The sequence below is a fragment of the Hyla sarda genome, chromosome 3 (genome assembly GCF_029499605.1).
Source record: "Hyla sarda isolate aHylSar1 chromosome 3, aHylSar1.hap1, whole genome shotgun sequence".
Lineage (NCBI taxonomy): Eukaryota > Metazoa > Chordata > Amphibia > Anura > Hylidae > Hyla > Hyla sarda.
In genome coordinates this window covers 199,409,516-199,428,797 of record NC_079191.1, presented here as the reverse complement: position 1 = coordinate 199,428,797, position 19,282 = coordinate 199,409,516, and the positions used below count along the sequence as shown (strand labels likewise).

At 38.6% G+C, this 19,282-nt stretch overlaps 1 protein-coding gene and 1 long non-coding RNA gene across 6 annotated transcripts in view; one reads left to right on the top strand and one right to left on the bottom strand.

Moving 5' to 3' along the window:
* The first annotated feature begins 2,190 nt into the window (after window positions 1–2,190).
* LOC130362007 (uncharacterized) lies at window positions 2,191–19,273 on the top strand. The gene is made up of 4 exons (XR_008891232.1): window positions 2,191–2,342; window positions 5,705–5,790; window positions 15,860–16,679; window positions 18,945–19,273. It is a non-coding gene; the product is annotated as an uncharacterized LOC130362007 (long non-coding RNA).
* COL19A1 (collagen type XIX alpha 1 chain) overlaps window positions 16,673–19,282 on the bottom strand; it is a 1,011,804-nt gene continuing 1,009,194 nt past the window's right edge. For all 5 annotated transcript variants that reach the window (XM_056565831.1, XM_056565835.1, XM_056565834.1 and 2 more), the window contains 2 exons: window positions 19,011–19,088; window positions 16,673–18,288 (listed from right to left, as the gene is read on the bottom strand). In XM_056565831.1, the coding sequence (XP_056421806.1) occupies window positions 18,167–18,288; window positions 19,011–19,088 (200 nt within the window). In that variant the 3' untranslated portion in view covers window positions 16,673–18,166. The remainder of the gene's footprint in view (window positions 18,289–19,010; window positions 19,089–19,282) is intronic.

Below are 19,282 nucleotides of genomic sequence, written 5' to 3'. Positions count from 1 at the left end.
GAGGTTGCTGTTCAAGGAACCACGACCGGACTGCTTCATATCAGCAGTTAACCTTACATACCCTTTTATTAAGTTCCAAGGGTTAGGGTATATAGGGAGAATTGCAGGAAGGCAGTAAAGCTGACCAGAAAACTGCATGAAGAGTGAAAGACCTTAGGAGGATGTGTCAGTTAAGGAAACAAGTATAGAATGTGGCCTCTTAGGGATCCATAGTTAGTAAGAGGGGACTCAAATCCTCACTCATCTTGATGCACTTCTAGCAAAGGTAGGACTCCCGAGATGGTTGGTGTCCTATGAACCTATGAACACTGTTGCTGTCTTTTTCTGTAAACTAACACGTTTCAGATGTGTGGCTAAAGTCTTCTAATGAAGGAGGTATGTCATTGAACCACACTTACAATGGTTCTATCTTGCCATTGCTAAGACACTTTTAAGAAAGTTTCCTGTAATGTTAGTTTTTAATGCCTTGTTGATGGTTGCTCGTAGGAGCTCCTGCTCTCTGTATTGCCCTTCAAAAGAAGATGGTGTGCTGGGGCCAGGACACAAACCGGAGCAAGGAATGATGAGTGTTATTGCAGTTTTATCAAATATTTTTAACTAATCTGCCTTTTCTTTTTTTCCCTAAATTTCATGGAAACATGAACATAGTTTTTTTTTGTTTGCCTCCACCCACTGGTGTTTGGTGGTCCAGGGCTAGGGTGGTCACTGGCTGGTGTTATCAGGCTGGAAAGGAACGCAATCTTGTTTCTTAGTTAAGTTAGGGATCCACACAAAAAAGCCACAGGGCCACATGACACTTTCCTAGGCGCAGAAGTTGTTGTGTACATGGGATCCTGCCCCACAGTCTCCTTTAATAACCCTTTAATTTCTCTTGGGCCAGACACAGTAAACAGGGACTTTAAGATATGTATATAAATATATATATATATATATATATATATATATATATATATATATACATAATATACATATATATATATATATATATATATATATCTATGTATATATACAGTGGTCCCTCAACATACGATGGTAATCCGTTCCAAATGGACCATCGTTTGTTGAAACCATCGTATGTTGAGGGATCCGTGCAATGTGAAATGTAGGACAGTGGTCTACAACCTGCGGACCTCCAGATGTTGCAAAACTACAACACCCAGCATACCCGGACAGCCAACGGCTTATACTCACATGTCCCCGCCGCTCCGGACAGTCACCGCTCATCTCTGCTGCCCTGGATGTCGCCTTCCATCGCTGTCGCCGCGTCCCTGGGGTGTACCCGACGCCCTGGCAAGGCCTCTGCTTCCCCGGCATCCTCGCTCTCACGTCGCCGTCATCACGTTGCTACGCACGCCGCTCCTATTGAATGACAAGATGGCGTGCGCAGTGACGTGATGACGACAAAGGAGAGCGCCGACGATGCAGAGGATCTTGAAGAGGACGCGCCGAAGTCAGAACCGAGGACAGGTGAGTGATCGTCAGCAGACCACACGGGGCACCGTAAACGGCTATCCAGTGGCAGCTGAAGCAGTCTGCGCTGCCGAATAGCCGTTTATGTGATGGCCCCGATATACAAAAGCATCGTATGTTGATGCTGCCTTCAACATGTGATGGCCTCTGAAAGTCCATCGTATGTTGAAATGATTGTATGTCGGGGCCATCGTATATATATATATATATATATATATATATATATATATATATATATGCAAAGTAGACCGCAGCACTCCAAGATATAGTGAAACAGTGTGGTTAGCGTTTATTCCATCTAGTTCAGAAGGGCAACGTTTCAGCTGCGTACATGCAGCCTTTTTCAAGCCTTTTTGGCTGAAACGTTGCCTTTCTGAACTAGAGGGAATGAATGCTAACCACACTGTTTCACTATATCTTGGAATGCTGTGGTCTTCTTTGGATTTATTTACCTTTATCCCGTGACCAGGGATTTGCACCGATAGCACCACATCTTCAGGTGTGCTGCTCCTCTCTTAGGTTATATATATATATATATATATATATATATATATATATATATATATATATATATAAATGCACACACATCTGACCATTCACTTACACTTGGTAATGTGTAGTAACAGCCCTGGGGATAGTATTGCACTGTTCAGGAAAGAAGATGCCTACACATGCCACACACATTGTTTAGAAGCACAGAATGCTTTCATGTACCTGAATTAGCTTAGTGACCTTGGTATTGAATGTCTCCATCGCTTTTATCCACTGGACTTCAGGAGAAATGTAAGGCTTTTCCAATGTACAACTGGCAATAGAAGAAGCAAGTACTGTTGACTCTTGTAGTGTTTGCAGTGATCTTCTCATAGTTTATGGTAAGCGCTTCCCATTTCTGGTAAGTTTGCATGGGGTCATACTGGAGGAATATCAGCATGTATAGCGAGCTTTCAATGTTGTGAACAGAACTGCTAAGTGGATTTTTCCTGTTAAATTAGACATTTTGCTTATGAAATTGCTTTCCTTATCATATTCCCATAACAGTTTAATACTAATAATCATAAATTATATCATTTAGCTCACCTGAATACATTCATTATGTCATATCACATAATAAACCCAAATTAGTTTGATGGCTGCTAGTCAATTACGGGTAGATCCAATTATTGATAAAAGCATTAGTTGTTATAGATATGGCATAGTGTTATATGAGAATGTACAGGTTACGAGTATCTGTGTATGGAAACATAGGATCAGTGAATATATATCCCATTATAAGTTTCCTATTTTGTATTAAAAGTCACCTTACCGCAAGCTGATCAGTCCAGTGATCAGCAAATCAATGAAAACCTGCTTGGTTGGCATTTCTTTGATGGCAGTATTTCTATTATGGATCAGTATTTGCAGCATATCAGGCAATAGGAAAAGGATAAAATGCTAGAATACAAATGTGTATTTCAAGCTCAGTAGCCCCCTTTGTGGCTCATGCAGTTCCGTAATATAAAGATCATATCGATTTCATTATTTCTAAAAACACAAGCATTCGGTGACATCAGGGGAATTGCAATGTCAATAATAGTCCATGGCAAAAGTCCTTTAAAATTCCGAGCTCCAGTAGGTAATAACACCATATGACAATTGACAATATATATATATATGAGATGGGGGAGATCACGATGGTCATGTCTGATATTTCAGCACAATTTTACAACTACAATTTTAATGTTTTCCAATGGGAAAATAGAAACATTTTGGATTTTTCAGATGGTGTTTGCTTTGTATCTAGAAACAATGGTGTTGCTGCTCCAATTGTATCACAACTCACTGGCAACTCTGGCTGCCACAAAGCCGTAATCTAAACCATAAACTACATTGGGGGAGATTTATCAAAACCTGTGCAAAGGAAAAGTTTCCCAGTTGCCCATAGCAACCAATCAGCTCACTGCTTTCATTTTTAACAAGGCCTCTGCAAAATGAAAGCAGTGAGCTGATTGGTTGCTATTGGCAACTGGGAAACTTTTCTTTTTCACAGGTTTTGATAAATCTCCCCCATTGTTCTCAGAAAATAACACATGCTAAAAGAATACTTGGTATACCCTGGCAGATATTGGGGGAGATTTATCAAAACCTGTGCAGAGGAAATGTTGTCCAGTTGCCCATAGCAACCAATCAGATCGCTTCTTTCATTTTTCACAGGCTTTCCTAAAAATGAAAGAAGCAAGCTGATTGGTTGCTATGGGCAACTGGGCAAGTTTATCTCTGCACAGGTTTTGATAAATCTTCATTTGCTTGACAGTGACTATTTTGATTGTACAGTGATCCCTCAACTTACAATGGTCTCAACATACAATAGTTTCAACATACAATGGTCTTTTCTGGACCATTGTAAGTTGAAACCAGACTCAACATACAATGCTACAGACAGTCCAGATCTGTGAAACGTGTCAATGGCTGGAAGAACTGACCAATCAGAATGGGCATTTTACTGGTAAAACCCCTGTATTACTGAAGCGTCTGTACTGACTGGTGTCTGGTAGCGCCCCCTACAGTACAGGGAGGTATTACATGTTCTGTATTACTCTTTACCTGTATTACTGAAGCGTATGCACTGACTGATATCTGCTAGCGCCCCCTGCAGTACAGGGAGGTATTACATGTTCTGTACACTTTACCTGTACCAGGGTTACCTGCTCCTTTGGACACCAGGTGAGGGCGACTCCATGTTATTTTTTTTAGGACGTTGCCTGTACTGTACAGGACCCTGAAGAAGCTCCTGTCCTCTACATAGACCAGTGTTTCCCAAGCAGGGTGCCCCTAGCTGTTGCAAAACTACAACTCCCATCATGCCCGGACAGCCTTTGGCTGTCCGGGCATGCTGGGAGTTGTAGTTTTGCAACAGCAGGAGGCTTCCTGCTTGGGAAACACTGACATAGACAGTGATTACAGCTCCCAGCAGATCTTTCTTACCTTTATATGTAAGGACTTGCTTTATCTATATTAGTTATCTACTTATTTTTCTTTAATCCTCACTTTTTCCTATTTTTGGATGACATTTTGGTGCCTTAAGAACCAATTAACAGGTTTCCACAGAGTTCTGGTCTCAACATACAATGGTTTCAACATACAATGGTCGCCCTGGAACCAATTAATATTGTAACTTGAGGGACCATGATGTTTTTTCCATTCCTTTAAATCAGCAAAATAAGCTCAGAAAATATAACAAAATAGATATCAAGAAAAATGCCAACCACAGTGATTAAATGTTATCTTTATTGCCTGAATAAAAATGAAATTTTAACCCTTCACATATTTGTAGCAAAATGATTTTTAATGTACACATCTTGAAACTGAATACATATAAACACTAAACACAACATACATACTGTATACCTTATAGTAGATACAAAATTAAATTTCAACAATGTAAACGCATCAATATAATCATTAAAATAATCCACATTTTCATATGAGGCTATAAGACACAGATGTGCGACCTGTTAAACTAGTTTACGTTTTCCACTGCTCTTTGGGTTCTTTAAGCAGGTCAAGTAAGAAGCATTAAGAAAAAATACTGTGACTTTGTCTACAGGAATCTAGTTCATTTTAAACGTCAAGGTACATAGCGCTCTGAAATAATTTGTAGTTTGAATAAGGGTGCCCTAGATAAAATAAACAAATGTATTTATATTCTGTATACTTATATTCACAGACGACCATAAAGTAAAAGGAAACTATAAAGACGTTGTTTGTAACATTTTTATTGCATTGCGCTGAAGGAAAGTAATTGTAAATGCTAGACCATATTTTAGGAACTATTGTGGTCTACAAGGGATACATGAAAACAAGAGAACAAATTTAAAATCACAGTTTGGCACTTTCACTCATGGTTTAGCAAGAAGCATTAAACTATCAGTGCATCCGATAAATCAGTAGGAAAGGAAGCCATTCAGCTATATCTGCACTTGTGAAATGCTGCAGATTATTAAAAGTGCATTAACAATGTATTGATGATAGATGGTTGACAGTCCACACCAAGCTTCCTGACACAGATAAATAGTATGTCATGGATACATTGGATTCATACCCAAAGCCAATATTTAATTGACAGATATAAAATAATGTAACAGTATTTCATGCTTCTATGGTCCTTCCGATTGCTTCTTTTGTTGGGCAATGCCAGCAATCTATCAAACATACCTTAAGTTTATATGTTTTTGTATATTCTTTTTTTTTTTTTCAGAATGAAAACCCTCACAAGCACAGTCCTCTCTCCCTCTGTACCAACTGGAAGAGTCAGCAATCTGGCAATGCGCAGAGCCAAGGGTGGTTAGTATATATGCTGAAGGAATCGCCCAACACTCACTTATTGCTTTATGCAGTACCGTATATACTCGAGTATAAGCCGATCTGAATATAAGCCGATGCCCCAAATTTCACCCCAAAAACCCAGGAAAAGTTATTGACTCGACTATAAGCCTAGGGTGGGAAGTACATCATCCCCCCCATGTCATCATATCCCCTATCATCATCCCCCCTGTCATCATACAGACCCCCGTCATTAACACCTCCGTCATTATCACCCCCGTCATCATCACCCTGTCATTTTCACCCCTGTCATCATCACCCTGTCATCATCTCCCCCTTCATCATCACCCCTTTACCATCACCCTGTCATCATCCCCCCCCCCTTCATCATCACTGCCTGTCAATCCCCTCAGGGGTCTTCAACCTGCGGACCTCCAGATGTTTAAAAACTACAACTCCCAGCAAGACGTTCATGCGCATGAAAGTCCCTGTGTGTCGTCGTCAAGGCAACGTCACTAGTCCGGGGCCGAGCTCGGAGCAGAGAAGAGGGCCTCCCGGTGAAGATGGACAGCCCGGACTAACCCTCCCCACCGGACGGTCCCTGCAGCATACATGGCCCGGACCAGCTCACCCTTCCTTCCCACCGAGGGGAGGTGAGTAGAAAACTAAAAGGGAGGGGGGGTCTGGATGATGACGAAGGCCCGCGCAGTGGTCTTCAACCTGCGGACCTCCAGAAGTTTCAAAACTACAACTCCCAGCATGCCCGGACAGCCGATGGCTGTCTGGGCATGCTGGGAGTTGTAGTTTTGCAACATCTGGAGGTCCGCAGGTTGAAGACCACTGATGAAGGGATTGACAGGCAGAGAGTTCACTCGAGTATAAACCGAGGGGGGGCGCTTTCAGCACGAAAAATCGTGCTGAAAAACTTGGGTTATACTCGAGTATATACGGTAGTTTTTATTCACACATCAAATAGGATTTACAGCTGCATTCAAGACATGTTGTGTCCTCTTACATAGAGCTTTTTTTTATCAAATATTTGAGCAAGGCTCGAGGTGGAGACCGCAGTGTGTCTTAACTCCCCCTGTACCTGCCTGTCAATATTTAGTTTTAGATTTTTGTCTTATTACTGAATGCATTTAAACCGACTTTTTCATATGTTCCACTCCCTGGAATTAATGGGGCTTTATATAAAATATAATAATAATGATAATAATAGGAAGAAAAAAAAAAAAGATATACCCTTTAACAATCTGATTTAGTGAATAAGCTATGTTATTTAAATATTATGAGCAATACCTAAATGTACTGAATTCCCAAAATGCACATGTGTTCTTAATAGAGAGAAGGGCAGTTGAAATCCAACATGCCAAAGCCTTCTTCCCCCCCCCCCCCCCCCATCATCTGTCATAGGAGAGTTGGGAGGATTCCATACACATCTGACAGATTATGTGGGCTTAGCTAACTTTAATCTGTATGGGTGCCTTATGATTAAAATGAACTAGAAAGAAAGAATAGATATGTTCTGTTTATACTACTGTAGATTGCCTCAAATTGCTCCAAATATTATTTTTTCCCAGTAAAAAGATGGACATAATGATATAAGACATTCTATGAATCCTTACACTGAATGCTTGGCTTTCAGTGTAAAAGCATGATTTTGACTCATAGATGCATCCATATTGCTGGCTCCTAAAAAGCTCCATAAAAAAATCTATGGTTTTACACTATTTCTTAGTATGCCGTCTGAGATTTGGGCATGTTCTACTAGATTCCTTATGACAGATGTACTCTCTTCGAATCCTTGCTTTGTCGGGATTATATCTCTGTAATATACTACCACATAAGTGCATCATAAATCATCATACAGGATGTTTTCTCAGAGCTAAACAATGTGTATAAAGCCTTAGTTACAAATAAAAGAATACATGATTAACAGTAAAAACATTCTTTAATGAAAATGTATTCCTGTTTTTACAAAAAAAAATTAAGAATTACAATTGTTCCGTAAATTATCTTTATACCCAATATATAATGAAAGAAAAATGGTGGACTATGTAGGTTATGTTGATACCACCTTTAATTTTTAACAAAAAAAAAAAGCAGAGATCAAAACATAGCCTTATAATTGGAGGCTACACTAACATTAATGGAAAGCACACATAACAGGAGCCATCTGATTCTGCCATAGTCGGTCCTGCCAATTACTGACATGTTATGTCTGAGTCATCTTGATGAGAGAAAATGAAAAACAACATCTTGTGATATCCACCCATACACTGTAATAACTGCGCTCCCAGTGGAGAAAGAAGATTGCAGAAGAGGATGAAGAGAGTTATAGGGCCGATATTGGTTGGCATTCTCTGGATATCCACAGAGAAAACTCCCAATTATAACAAGACATGTCGAATATATCCAGGCACCTGGAGCTAAACTAGGAATATAGAATAATCACTAACTAGAAGGTCTAAATCCAACAAATCTAACACACACATGTAGGCAACATACCGACACAGCTCGGCAATCACTGCCTAAGAGCTTCACTCTGTCTACTAAGACATCTGGCCTTGAGCCAGCAGACTAAATCATCTAAGATCCTAAACAAGTTTGTGTATTTGAATTCAACTTTATAGATTTTCCCAATGGTGTAATTAATGAAGTGTCCATAAATAAACACATAGGAGGTAAGCTTTTTCTACCCCGGCACAGGAAACAAACACAAGCTCCTGAAAACTTGACCTACTATATTGCAAGCAATTCCTATGTTAAGCTTTTAGCAAGCTGTTAAGTGGATGGCTAGGATTTACACTGTTGGAGCACTTCTGCAAATATCAGCAATAAAAGGGTTTTCCTTTTTGGTAATGCTCTGTAATGATTTATACAAGCATTTGGTTACACTATATAGTCCTTTCCCAGTACAAGTAAAAGCATTCTCGCTATTTCCTTCTTTAAATAAAATAATGCATGCAGTGTTATTTTACTTTTACACCCAAAAGGGTAATAAGGGTTTTGTTTTTACTGAACATATTGTCACAACGGTATGCTAATAGATGAAAAATATAAGTCTGTTGTATTCCAAAGTACGCAATTGACCATGATTGTGATTGCTGAGTCAAAGGACAGAGTATTGGTTTTGTCCTAAACATAGCAAAACAATATTTCTAAAGGCTCATTGTACTTCACTTTTATCATCTTGTTATATTCAATGTGTGCTATTATTATAGCTCATGGAGACTTTGTGTAACAACAGACCTTTTATCAAGTCATAATAATGCAGCAGGTAGGAAACCAGGAATACAGAAAGCAATGAATATACTGTAGTATTTGAAAGTGACTAAAGTCCCGGAAAACTGCAATTGTAAAGATCATTCAAATAAAGCTTCTTTTGTAGTGAGCAGAAGGAAAACTGCTGGCTCAAAATTTTAAAGGAGTTATTTTATAAATAATGTTTGGTGGTTTTAGCTTAAAAATTTGGGACTTTAAAAAAAAAGTATCAGTTGATAAATTCATTACCACTGCAAAAGACTAGCTTTAATAATTTCAAAAAAGTGTAAACCAAAAAGTCTAAAAAAAAAAGAGCCTGAGACTCTGTGCAGCACCAACTGTGAGACAAATATAAACACAAAAAGCTCTAAAGACAATGACTTTTAGATGGCCTCACTTTGATCAGACCAGACTTTTTGTCACATATTTTTGGTTCAGCCATATAAGATGCATACAAGCCAAATTCTTTTAGAACACCGTTTTTTCAAATAAAATTTTGGGAGGTCATCTCAAAGAAGTTTCACTTTACTACTAGGCTATGTTACCACACACGTCCACAAAATAGCCACAGTTTTTCAAAATCTTCTGTTAATGTTTTCTATTAAAGTCCATGAAAAACATCCGTATGTTTACACATTGTTTTAAAAACAAAAAAACTAATTCAAACATTATACAAGCTGTGTATTGATGGCCATTTTTACATGAACTTTAGTAGTGAACATAATTAGTTTAAAAAAAAAAAGGCTGCTCTTTATACCTGTTTTACAGCCTTTTTTAAATTTAGACTTAAAGAGGTACTATGTCGCTGAACATGATAACATGTCTGATCGCGGGGGTCTGGCCACTGGGGACCCCTGCGATCTCCACTACTGCCCCCGGATGACTGGCGATCATAGATGCCACGCCCCCTTCATTCACATCTATGGGAGGAGTAATCTAGAAGGAAAGCAGAAGGCGCTCCATGTGCGGAATCAGCAAGTCAGGCCCATGGGGGCTGGGGGGGGGGGGGAGATTTCTATCCCACGCCGCTTACCAGAGTTGGTTGTGTGAACACACACAACAATGTGTAGCACCTGAAGAAATATATGTCCTCATCCGCAGCCCTCCTTGAAACAAAATAGCTAGAAGATAGACCGTAGAAATGGGAGATGTCGGTGGCGCTGGATGGAGGAGCCAGGAGATATTGTAGCAGAAAATCAAGGTGGGTTTATTAGATGCAACGTGTTTCGCTGTGCATGCGTAGACCGTAGAAATAGGATCCAGCGCCGACATCTCCTATTTCTACGGTCTATCTTCTAGCTATCTATGGGAGGAGGCATGATGGCTGTGCACTACTCTTCATGCCCCCTCCCAAAGACATGAATAGAGGGAACATGGCAGGACGTCACTATCACGGAAGCCCCAGGCTTCTGTGACCATAATGCTGCAGAACCCAGCATGGAGATCGCCGGGGATAACATGTCTAGGGGCGGAGTACCCCTTTAACAGTGTGTAAACAGATAATTCATTAAAGGGGTACTCCGATTGTCAACGTGTTTTTCCGTTTTTGACTTACCTTATTTTATTTGTTTTGTTTCATTTCTATTCTTGTTGTTTAGGCTACTCTATTTCTATTCTTTGTTGTCTTTTTATCCCCCAGTTTGTTTTCCTATCTTTGTTTCTATTTCCTGTTTCTTGCTGTGCTGAAAACTACAAATCCCAGCATGCCACATGCCTTGCTGGTTTGGGGCGGCTCCTTTTTTTTTTTTGGACGGATGGAGCCGCAGGGCAGTAGGTGGTAAGGAGCCCCGTCCGGAGTGACAGCACCATTTCATGCCCTCTTGGCTTTTCCTCAGGCCCAGAATTGTCAATTGTGTGAAATGGCACCGTTGCTCTGGACGGGACTCCTTACCACCTACTGCCCTGCCGCTCCATCTGTCCATGTATAGCCACCAACAATGTTATGAATAAAAAAACACAGCATTGGAATTGTGGTGAGTGATCCGTGTTTTTCTTTCTCATCTTTTGTATGAATTGATACATACACCATTGAGCACCACCTGTAATCTGCTGATGTGGACTAGCGCAGAACTTCTTGACCACTTAGATGAACTAATTAGACGTCCCTGAGCAGTGCCAGGCGATTCTCTTTGCTAAAGTCATTTTCAAATAGGATATTTTTGCATGCAACTAAAGGGCTCTTCTATTTATTTATTTTTTTGGTGTAGGGTGCCAGTCAGCTGTTTGCCCAAGCTGTTAACTTGGCAACACAAAGTGACTGGAACCAGAAGCAGATGGCTTTGTACCTTGTGTAATGTCCTTGTGGGGTTACTGCACCTGCTCTCTCATCTAGTTACTGGATAGGTGATTATTGTCTGATTGTAGGAGGCCCCACCACTAGACCCCTCAGTGAGATAGAAAACAGGGGGACCATCACTTGGTTATCATCCATCAGCTCCCCTCAACAGCTGCCCCATTCAGACTCCTCCTTGCCACATTCACTTGTGATTGTGAACATGGGGGTAAATTGGTGATAAATGTTAAAAACCAATTCAAGCACAACCTGAATAGCCATAAAAACTGCACCACTAATGCCAAAGTCACACAGGCAATAGGATTTGTAGATCAGTTTTTGTTATTGATTTCTGTGGGGTGAAAACTTCCTAAAAAGTTCTTCCTCACAGAATGTTGAAGTAAGTGGGAGCTGAGCTGCAGTAACCCAGCACGGCCACTACATAGAACAGAGCTGTCTGCTTCGGGCTCTGTTTCATAGGTATACCGGAGCCATGGTTTGGACAAATATCTGATTGACGAGGATGCTGGTTGTTGGCACCCCACTTATCTGATATTAATAGCGTATTGTAAGGCTAGGCCATCAATATACTTGAAAAGAGAAGTGTAATTGTGAAGTGTAATCATACCTGGGTTCTGGTCATGCAACCTGCATGACAGATAAAAATTTCCTATAATGTCCTTATCACCTCTACACCAAGTGCTCAGTAGGCAGGTCCTTCACATAAGTGTCTAGAGCTCTCTGTATTGGATGCTTTCCATGCCCTTACTCTCAGCTCTGAATTACAGCTCTCATTGTTTCCTGATTGGATGCTAGTGCCATCCCTCAGAGGCGAGAAATATCACGAGACTTAATGTGAAAGGTCGCCTTCCTGGGCACTTGTTGGGACTGGGAGTGGGATAGTTTTCTCTGTCAAACAACTTGCGTGACCAGAACACAAGATATATTTATACATTTTTTCCCAATCTTGTGTATAGTTCTGTCAGTAGTTTTGAAAGCTCAGAATTATGGCAGGCTCTCTTTAATGTATTTTTTTTTTTTACCCATTTCTCAATTAAGTTAACCTCATTATTACATTGTATGGATTATGTAAATGTAATATATATATATATATATATATATATATGTGTATATATGTACCAGGCTAATAAAAATTTAAGGAATTAAGCATCATATGTTGACAGTAAAGCTGTCTTTCAGAAAATTTTTATTAAATTAACACCATATCAAGACATTATATAGTAACACTTTAGCAAAATCGAGATTTCTATATAGTTCAAAAGGGAGACTTCGAGGTCATTACATGTAAGGTAACTGGAAGGCAACTGGAAGTAATGGCAATTGAAATTGAGATTCTTTTACTAGAGGATGCCCCCACAATAACATGTTTCAATGTTTCAATTTCTGTCATTTAAAAAACTATATGCTACTGTGTCTAGATATTGCTGTTCCATACTTATTATGAAGCTCCCTGATGTTCTTTTGATTCCCACTCAGAAAATGCACCTTATATGTCTAGTGATGATGAAACCACAGTGCTAATTTCCGACTGGAATTCCAATTTGGAATTTCGGTCGGAAATTAATGTGCAGCAGAATCCTATAGTTAGCTAGGGTATTCCACCGTACAGTACACACTGCGGAATTTCTTTAAACAGAATCCGCTTTCAGACATTGCCATCTACGGGGATGGCAATGTCCTACCGCACATAGAATCTCCAGCCGGAAATTCCAAAGTGTGAACCTAGCCTTACTGGTTTACAATGCACAATGACAAAGATTTAACCCCCCTCCCCCCCCCCCCCCTCCCCAGTGTACAAGAGGATTAAGATTGATGATAGAGGGCATAAGTACCCATTTTTTTCTAAATAAATATTTAAAAGAAAAAAACAAACACAAAAAAAGACATCTATACTGGGCACATTAGGAGGGTGATCTAAGAGGGAATCAAAAGAACACTAGGGTGCTGTATAACAAGTATGTAACCGCAATATCTAGACACAGTTAATTTTATTAAATTAGTTCTGTTGAAAATTTTTTAAATTGTACATGATTTTTAGAAGAAATGAATACGATCCATCTTCTTTAGCAAAGGAAAGTTCTTTAGCAATAACAATCATCATCACTTGCCCCTGCCATACAGAGGGCAGCATGTAACACATATATGGTTGTCATTTAAAGGGATTGTCTAGCCAAAAGTAAGTTATCCCCCATTCACAGGAAAGTAGCTGATCACAGAAGGTTCGATCCCTTGGACTCCCTGTGATCTCCGGAACAGGACCCAGCTCTTTAAGGATCATGTGTGGGAAATGGCACGCACTCTATTCATTTCTATGGTAGCACCAGAGACTGGGGAGTGTTGAACTTGGATCTCTTTGTCACTCCCATAGAAATGAAAGAAGTGCATGCCGTCTTCCGCACATGCTCCTCCTTGAGAGCTGGGGTCCCATTCTGGAGATCCCAGCAGTCGACCCCCCCCCCACCACCACCACCATGATCAACTACTTATCCCCTATCCTGTGGATAGAGGTTGCCTGGATAATCCCTCTAAATAATGTCTGAGCTGATGGTTCTTAATGTGAAGATAACTTATTACACACTATCATCTACAGTGTATGTATAAAACTCAACTTGTGGATGTATGTATGTATGTATGTTCCAGCATAACTTCTAAATAGCTGGAGATATTTCAATAAAACTTAGTACACGCTATTTATATGTCAAAAATATATATAGCTGAACCCTAACCCATACATAAACCCTAACCTATCCTCTTATGCAAGAACGTTTTTTTTTTCACTGACTTCCCATGCAAGTCTATGGGACTTCAGGAACATCTCCTGATCACATTACTCTCAGGTTGTAGAAATTGCCTGGGACTATTATACATCCTGCCAACTGTCCAGCAGGCAGGTGCAGAGAATAGTTAGTGCGGGGGGCAAAATATAAGGATGGAATATGAGGACAGGATATGAGGAAGGGAAATGAGGATAAGACATGAGGATGGGATATGAGGACAGAATATGAAGAAGGGAGATGAGGATGGGATATGAGGACAGGATATGAGGATGGGATATAAGGACGGGATACGAAGCTGTGATATGAGATTGGGATATGAGGATAGGATATGAAAACAGGATATGGGGACAGAATATGAGGACTGGATATGAGGTTGGGATATGAAGACGGGATATAAGGACAGGATTTAAGGAAAAGATATGAGGTCTGGATATGAGGACAAGATATTAGGAGCAGGGTGTCATTATTGCTTTCCCTCACCCACATGCTTTAGGAAGGAAGACCGGGTAACTCAGGGTACACCGCTAGTAAAAAAGAAAAAAAAAAAAAAAGCACAAAATGATAAAGATCAACTGAACCTAACCTTTTTCAATAGGCTCCAATCATATTCCTTTACAAATATATATGAAAAAGAGAAAGAAATCATGTCTATACCACCTATACAAGTTCTGTCAAATTCAGCTTTGTATACAGACATGTAGTTTGAAGCTCCAAGGCCACCCAAATACTACACATCATTTATAGTAGGTCTTATCTTTTGGGAGATCATTTGGGCTCAAACAGGCCCCAGGGCCTAGATGCAACCACTATGTCTTTGTTCACATCAGCATCTCAGTTTTTCTTTTCTGTCATGGGAGCATAAAAATACAATTTTGTCTGTTACAGATCTGTTACATGGCAGAACCATTGCAAACCATTCACTTTTAATGCGGTTCATAGGGTTCTGTTTTACTGGAAAAAATGATGCTGCTCTAAGTTTTTTTTGTAAATGTAATGGCACATTGTCAGGTCCCAAAAAAACTCTTCAATGCAGATGTGTACAGAACCTACTGGTGCACCACTTATATTAAATATAATAACAACACAAAATGCAAAACAAGAAGTACAGAGGATATAACAGTTTGAAGTCAACAAAGATCTATACCTATATTTTAACTAAATAAATACCTGTTTTAAGATAAGATATTTGATAACATTAAGAAAACTAATGAAAATGTAATAACATGTATAGCTTAAAACTATATGCTTTACAAAACATAGCACTGTTACTGAACTACAATTATTCAAAAAAGAAAGTAAAGAAAAGCTAAAAGTGAATAGACATTTACTAATTTTTCAATATTAAAAATAAAAAAATATACAGAAAAATGTTTACTTTGTAAATGTACACTCCCTGCACTCATGCAATGTGCTTACAAACACCAGCTTTCTGTTTTTCCTGAATTTAAACATAGAGTGAACATAAAAACCAAAAATATATCATTAAGACTTTAAGCAAAAGGTACAGTTTGACCATATTTCAGTGAGTAAAGTTTCAAAACCTATGACAAAACCTTAATATTGGGTAACATACTTTGTATACATTTATAACATTTATCTGGAGAAGTCTGTAAATAACATGTCTCCTCTCTGGGGTTCCCTCTCCTTTCTCTCCAACTCAGGCAAATCCACTGGGACACTGAGCGAGAGATAGTGCAGCAAGCTATACCCCCCTCCTCTACTCTTTTGTTCTTTAATATTTACTTTTTTTTTCTAGATGGACCAAGAAGGTTTCTAAATATCTACAGGGAGCCTGCAGACACAGGGTACAGAACTATAGGCTGGAAGGTACGTAAGATAAAATTTTTAGGTTTATACTGTATATCCTTTGTGCAAATAAAATGTAGAATGTTATGCTCTGATAGAATACTAAAGGTACCATATTTAATGCCCTTAAAAAGAAAACTCCACAGACTAACTTTCTTCATATTCTCCTCTTCTTTGACTCTATTCAGTGTCAAATTGCAATCAAAGCTATAAGAAATATGTAAAGAACTCTTCTATATGTGTTCTAGGAGATCATCCATTTACTTCTCTTCCGTCTAACAATCCCGTGTCATGGAGCATAGCTGGACTGAGTAGTCTGCGTATGTGTCATGGCTGCTTGGGGTCACTCGGGGCACCAAAAAGTCAACCAGACTTTTTCAAGAGTATTTGGAAACAGGTCTAAGGCAGAAAAAGGAATCCTTTTTATCAATAAAGATAAGTCATGCTACCTCTGCCAGTTTCTTGGTGTAAGACAACTTGATGACGATCAGGATTCTTAAGTTCCATTATATTTTCTAGGATCCACCCACTTAAATATCATCAGAAAATTATGCAGACTGACTAGCACTATGGCCAAGTGTATATCCTGTTTACTTCTATTATTCATTTCTAGTCTTCCTTCCATCTATTACAGGTAAAGAAACCATTACTTGATAAGGTTTTTCAGCCAAAGGATTTACGATTTACTAACTTGTGATATCAAGGATTTCAAATACCATACATGGATAAACAGTATAGAAGAATCATATTCTCATAAACTCACATGTTTGGTAAGTATTAAACTGTAAAAATACACAAATGTAACATGGCCACTGCCTTAAAATTAATATATTTTCTTACTCATATGAAAATAGATATGTGCACAGTATAAAAACAGCAAAACATTACATTAAATAATTTATATGTACACCAGGAAGGTCAGCAAGATCAGATTCAGTGCACGCTTTATTAAAACTTTGGTGGTGTATGAATTTTCTCAAGCAGTTGCTGACCTTGCAGCTTATGGCTCCAGTGTTTTGCAATAAAAAAAAAGCAGTGTGTAAGATCCACATTACCTTGACCCCAGTTGTATGTAATTTCCCAAATTTGACTGTCATATGGTACACATCACTAAAACTGCTTATTTTTCTAATTTACTATATGGTTGTACTAAACATCACAATGGAAACTATATGATCAGTGCTAAAAAAAAAAGTTTAGAATACATTTTGGAGATATCTACATCAACGTCTAGTTCTTATTGTAGTCAGAAGTAGTAACTTTTCCCCATCTACTATGGATCAGGTAAATAAATATATCAATGTTAAAAATGTGGAAAACCCAAAAAACTGCTAAAGACAATACATGGAACCTTACTTTGGTGTTTTTCACATTTCTTTAAAGGGAATGTATCACCTAGATTTTTTTTACTCATCAGAGCAAGAAACTAATCTGTTTTTGTACATTTTTATGAGAATTGCCATCTTATAGCATTTAGTGATATGCTTTACAACAACCTTTAGGTGACAATGCATTTAAGCTGTCCAATTGACATTGAGGGGAAAGGTGCCTGGGCATACACTGTGGCCCTTACAGAGGTAATTCTACAAATGTGGGAGGTTGAACTGTGAGTAACAGTTATTGTGCGTACCTCTGTTATCTAGTTACCGATCACTGTAATCCTGTCTGTGTTGAGAAGGTGAACACTGCTTGAAAGTGATGTGTACAAAACAGGAAGTCTCAACTTATTATTAGGCCAAGTGGCCAAAATGCAAACTGCAAGATTTCAGAATTACTTTAAAATATAGATAGTAAAATAGAAAATTAGAAGAAAAACATCACCAAAGTATCTTAACAAAATATGTTTAACATATTTAACAAAACCTGATTTAAACAATAGGTTATTTTCTGGTGACACATTCCCTTTAAATATCTGTTCTGTAAAGTTAAAAATATATATACATTAACAATGTGTGTACTGACAGAATGTTAACCTGATCCTTATATCATGTAAGAGCTGATATGATGTTTGGCACTTCTTATAAAAAATGCTATTCACCTAGACCGTAACCAAACAGTCAACCATCAGATTAAAGCTTTTCAATGTAATGCAATTCCATGATATAAACCATTTCAATAAATTCAGAATAAATAATAAGTACCAGGGCCACATAATATTCCATTGCACCACCCAGCCATGCGTGGACAGTTTTCATGAATATTCTTCCACATCTTCAATGTTTCTCATTCAAGTTAATGTATATTTAAGAAAATCAGTCTATCTTCCATTCAATCTTGCTCGCCCGTGAGCGGTTGGATAATAACAGTCCCCTGGGTTACACCTTCCACTGATACCAGGGGTTCCAGGGGATCCTTGAGTTCCTGGAGGACCTGGGTCACCTAAGAAAATTGTTTTCATTTAAGGCAATATTCTACTGAAAACATGGTCAATTCAAGCAAGAAAATATTCTTACTACTAAGTGACTAGAGATATGATAATATTAAGTTAAAGAGGGAATGATCTGATAAATATTGTAAAGCTATGACTAAATAAACATGTTATATAAATATTCAATGATAGGGCACTTAGATCATTATTGGTTCCTTTACTGTCATGGCTTACCTTGTGTCTTTGTAAAGGCCATTTGTAAAGGGGACTTTACACTGGACAATGGATTTGTTTCTAAATAAGTGTATTGATCATTGTCCAATGTAAATGCACAAAATATGCAACAACAAAAGTATCCTTTTTCTAAATCAACTGTTAAAAATGTGGATAAATATAAAATCAGCTTGTTATGACATTCCCAATGCAAATGTTTGCCTAGCGTGCTTCCCAATGATGCTGTCTACAGGGAATGGAGGAGGGACATATTATTGAATGGTAGCTAATGGGACAACTGTTGTTTGAAAGAAAGATATATAAAAGAAAAAGTACATGTAAAGGTTGTATACTTATTTGGTTTCATGCTGTAGAAAAAGAAGTATACAGATGAATGAACCAAATGTATTTATATTTGTCAAAGTATTTGACTCTCATCAATTAATTTCTTAAGAAAGGCCAACAGAGCTATTTCAGCACAGAAATATAGAAAACATAGAAGGCAATAGGCAGTGATTACCTGTAGGTCCTGTGGGGCCCGGACTCCCTGGAAGACCAATTCCAAATTCACCTCTCTCACCTTTCTGTCCTCGTAAACCTATTAAAAAGAAGAAACAAATAATACATGAACACTGAATGTGCACAGAATGTCTCTTTAACTGCCTGCAAATGGCTGCAACTTTAACTGAACACCAATACAGAAACTGAAAGAAGAAGAGACAGGAGATATAAAAGGCGGTAATATCCAGTCACTGACATACACACAAAACAATAACATTTAAAGGGATTGTA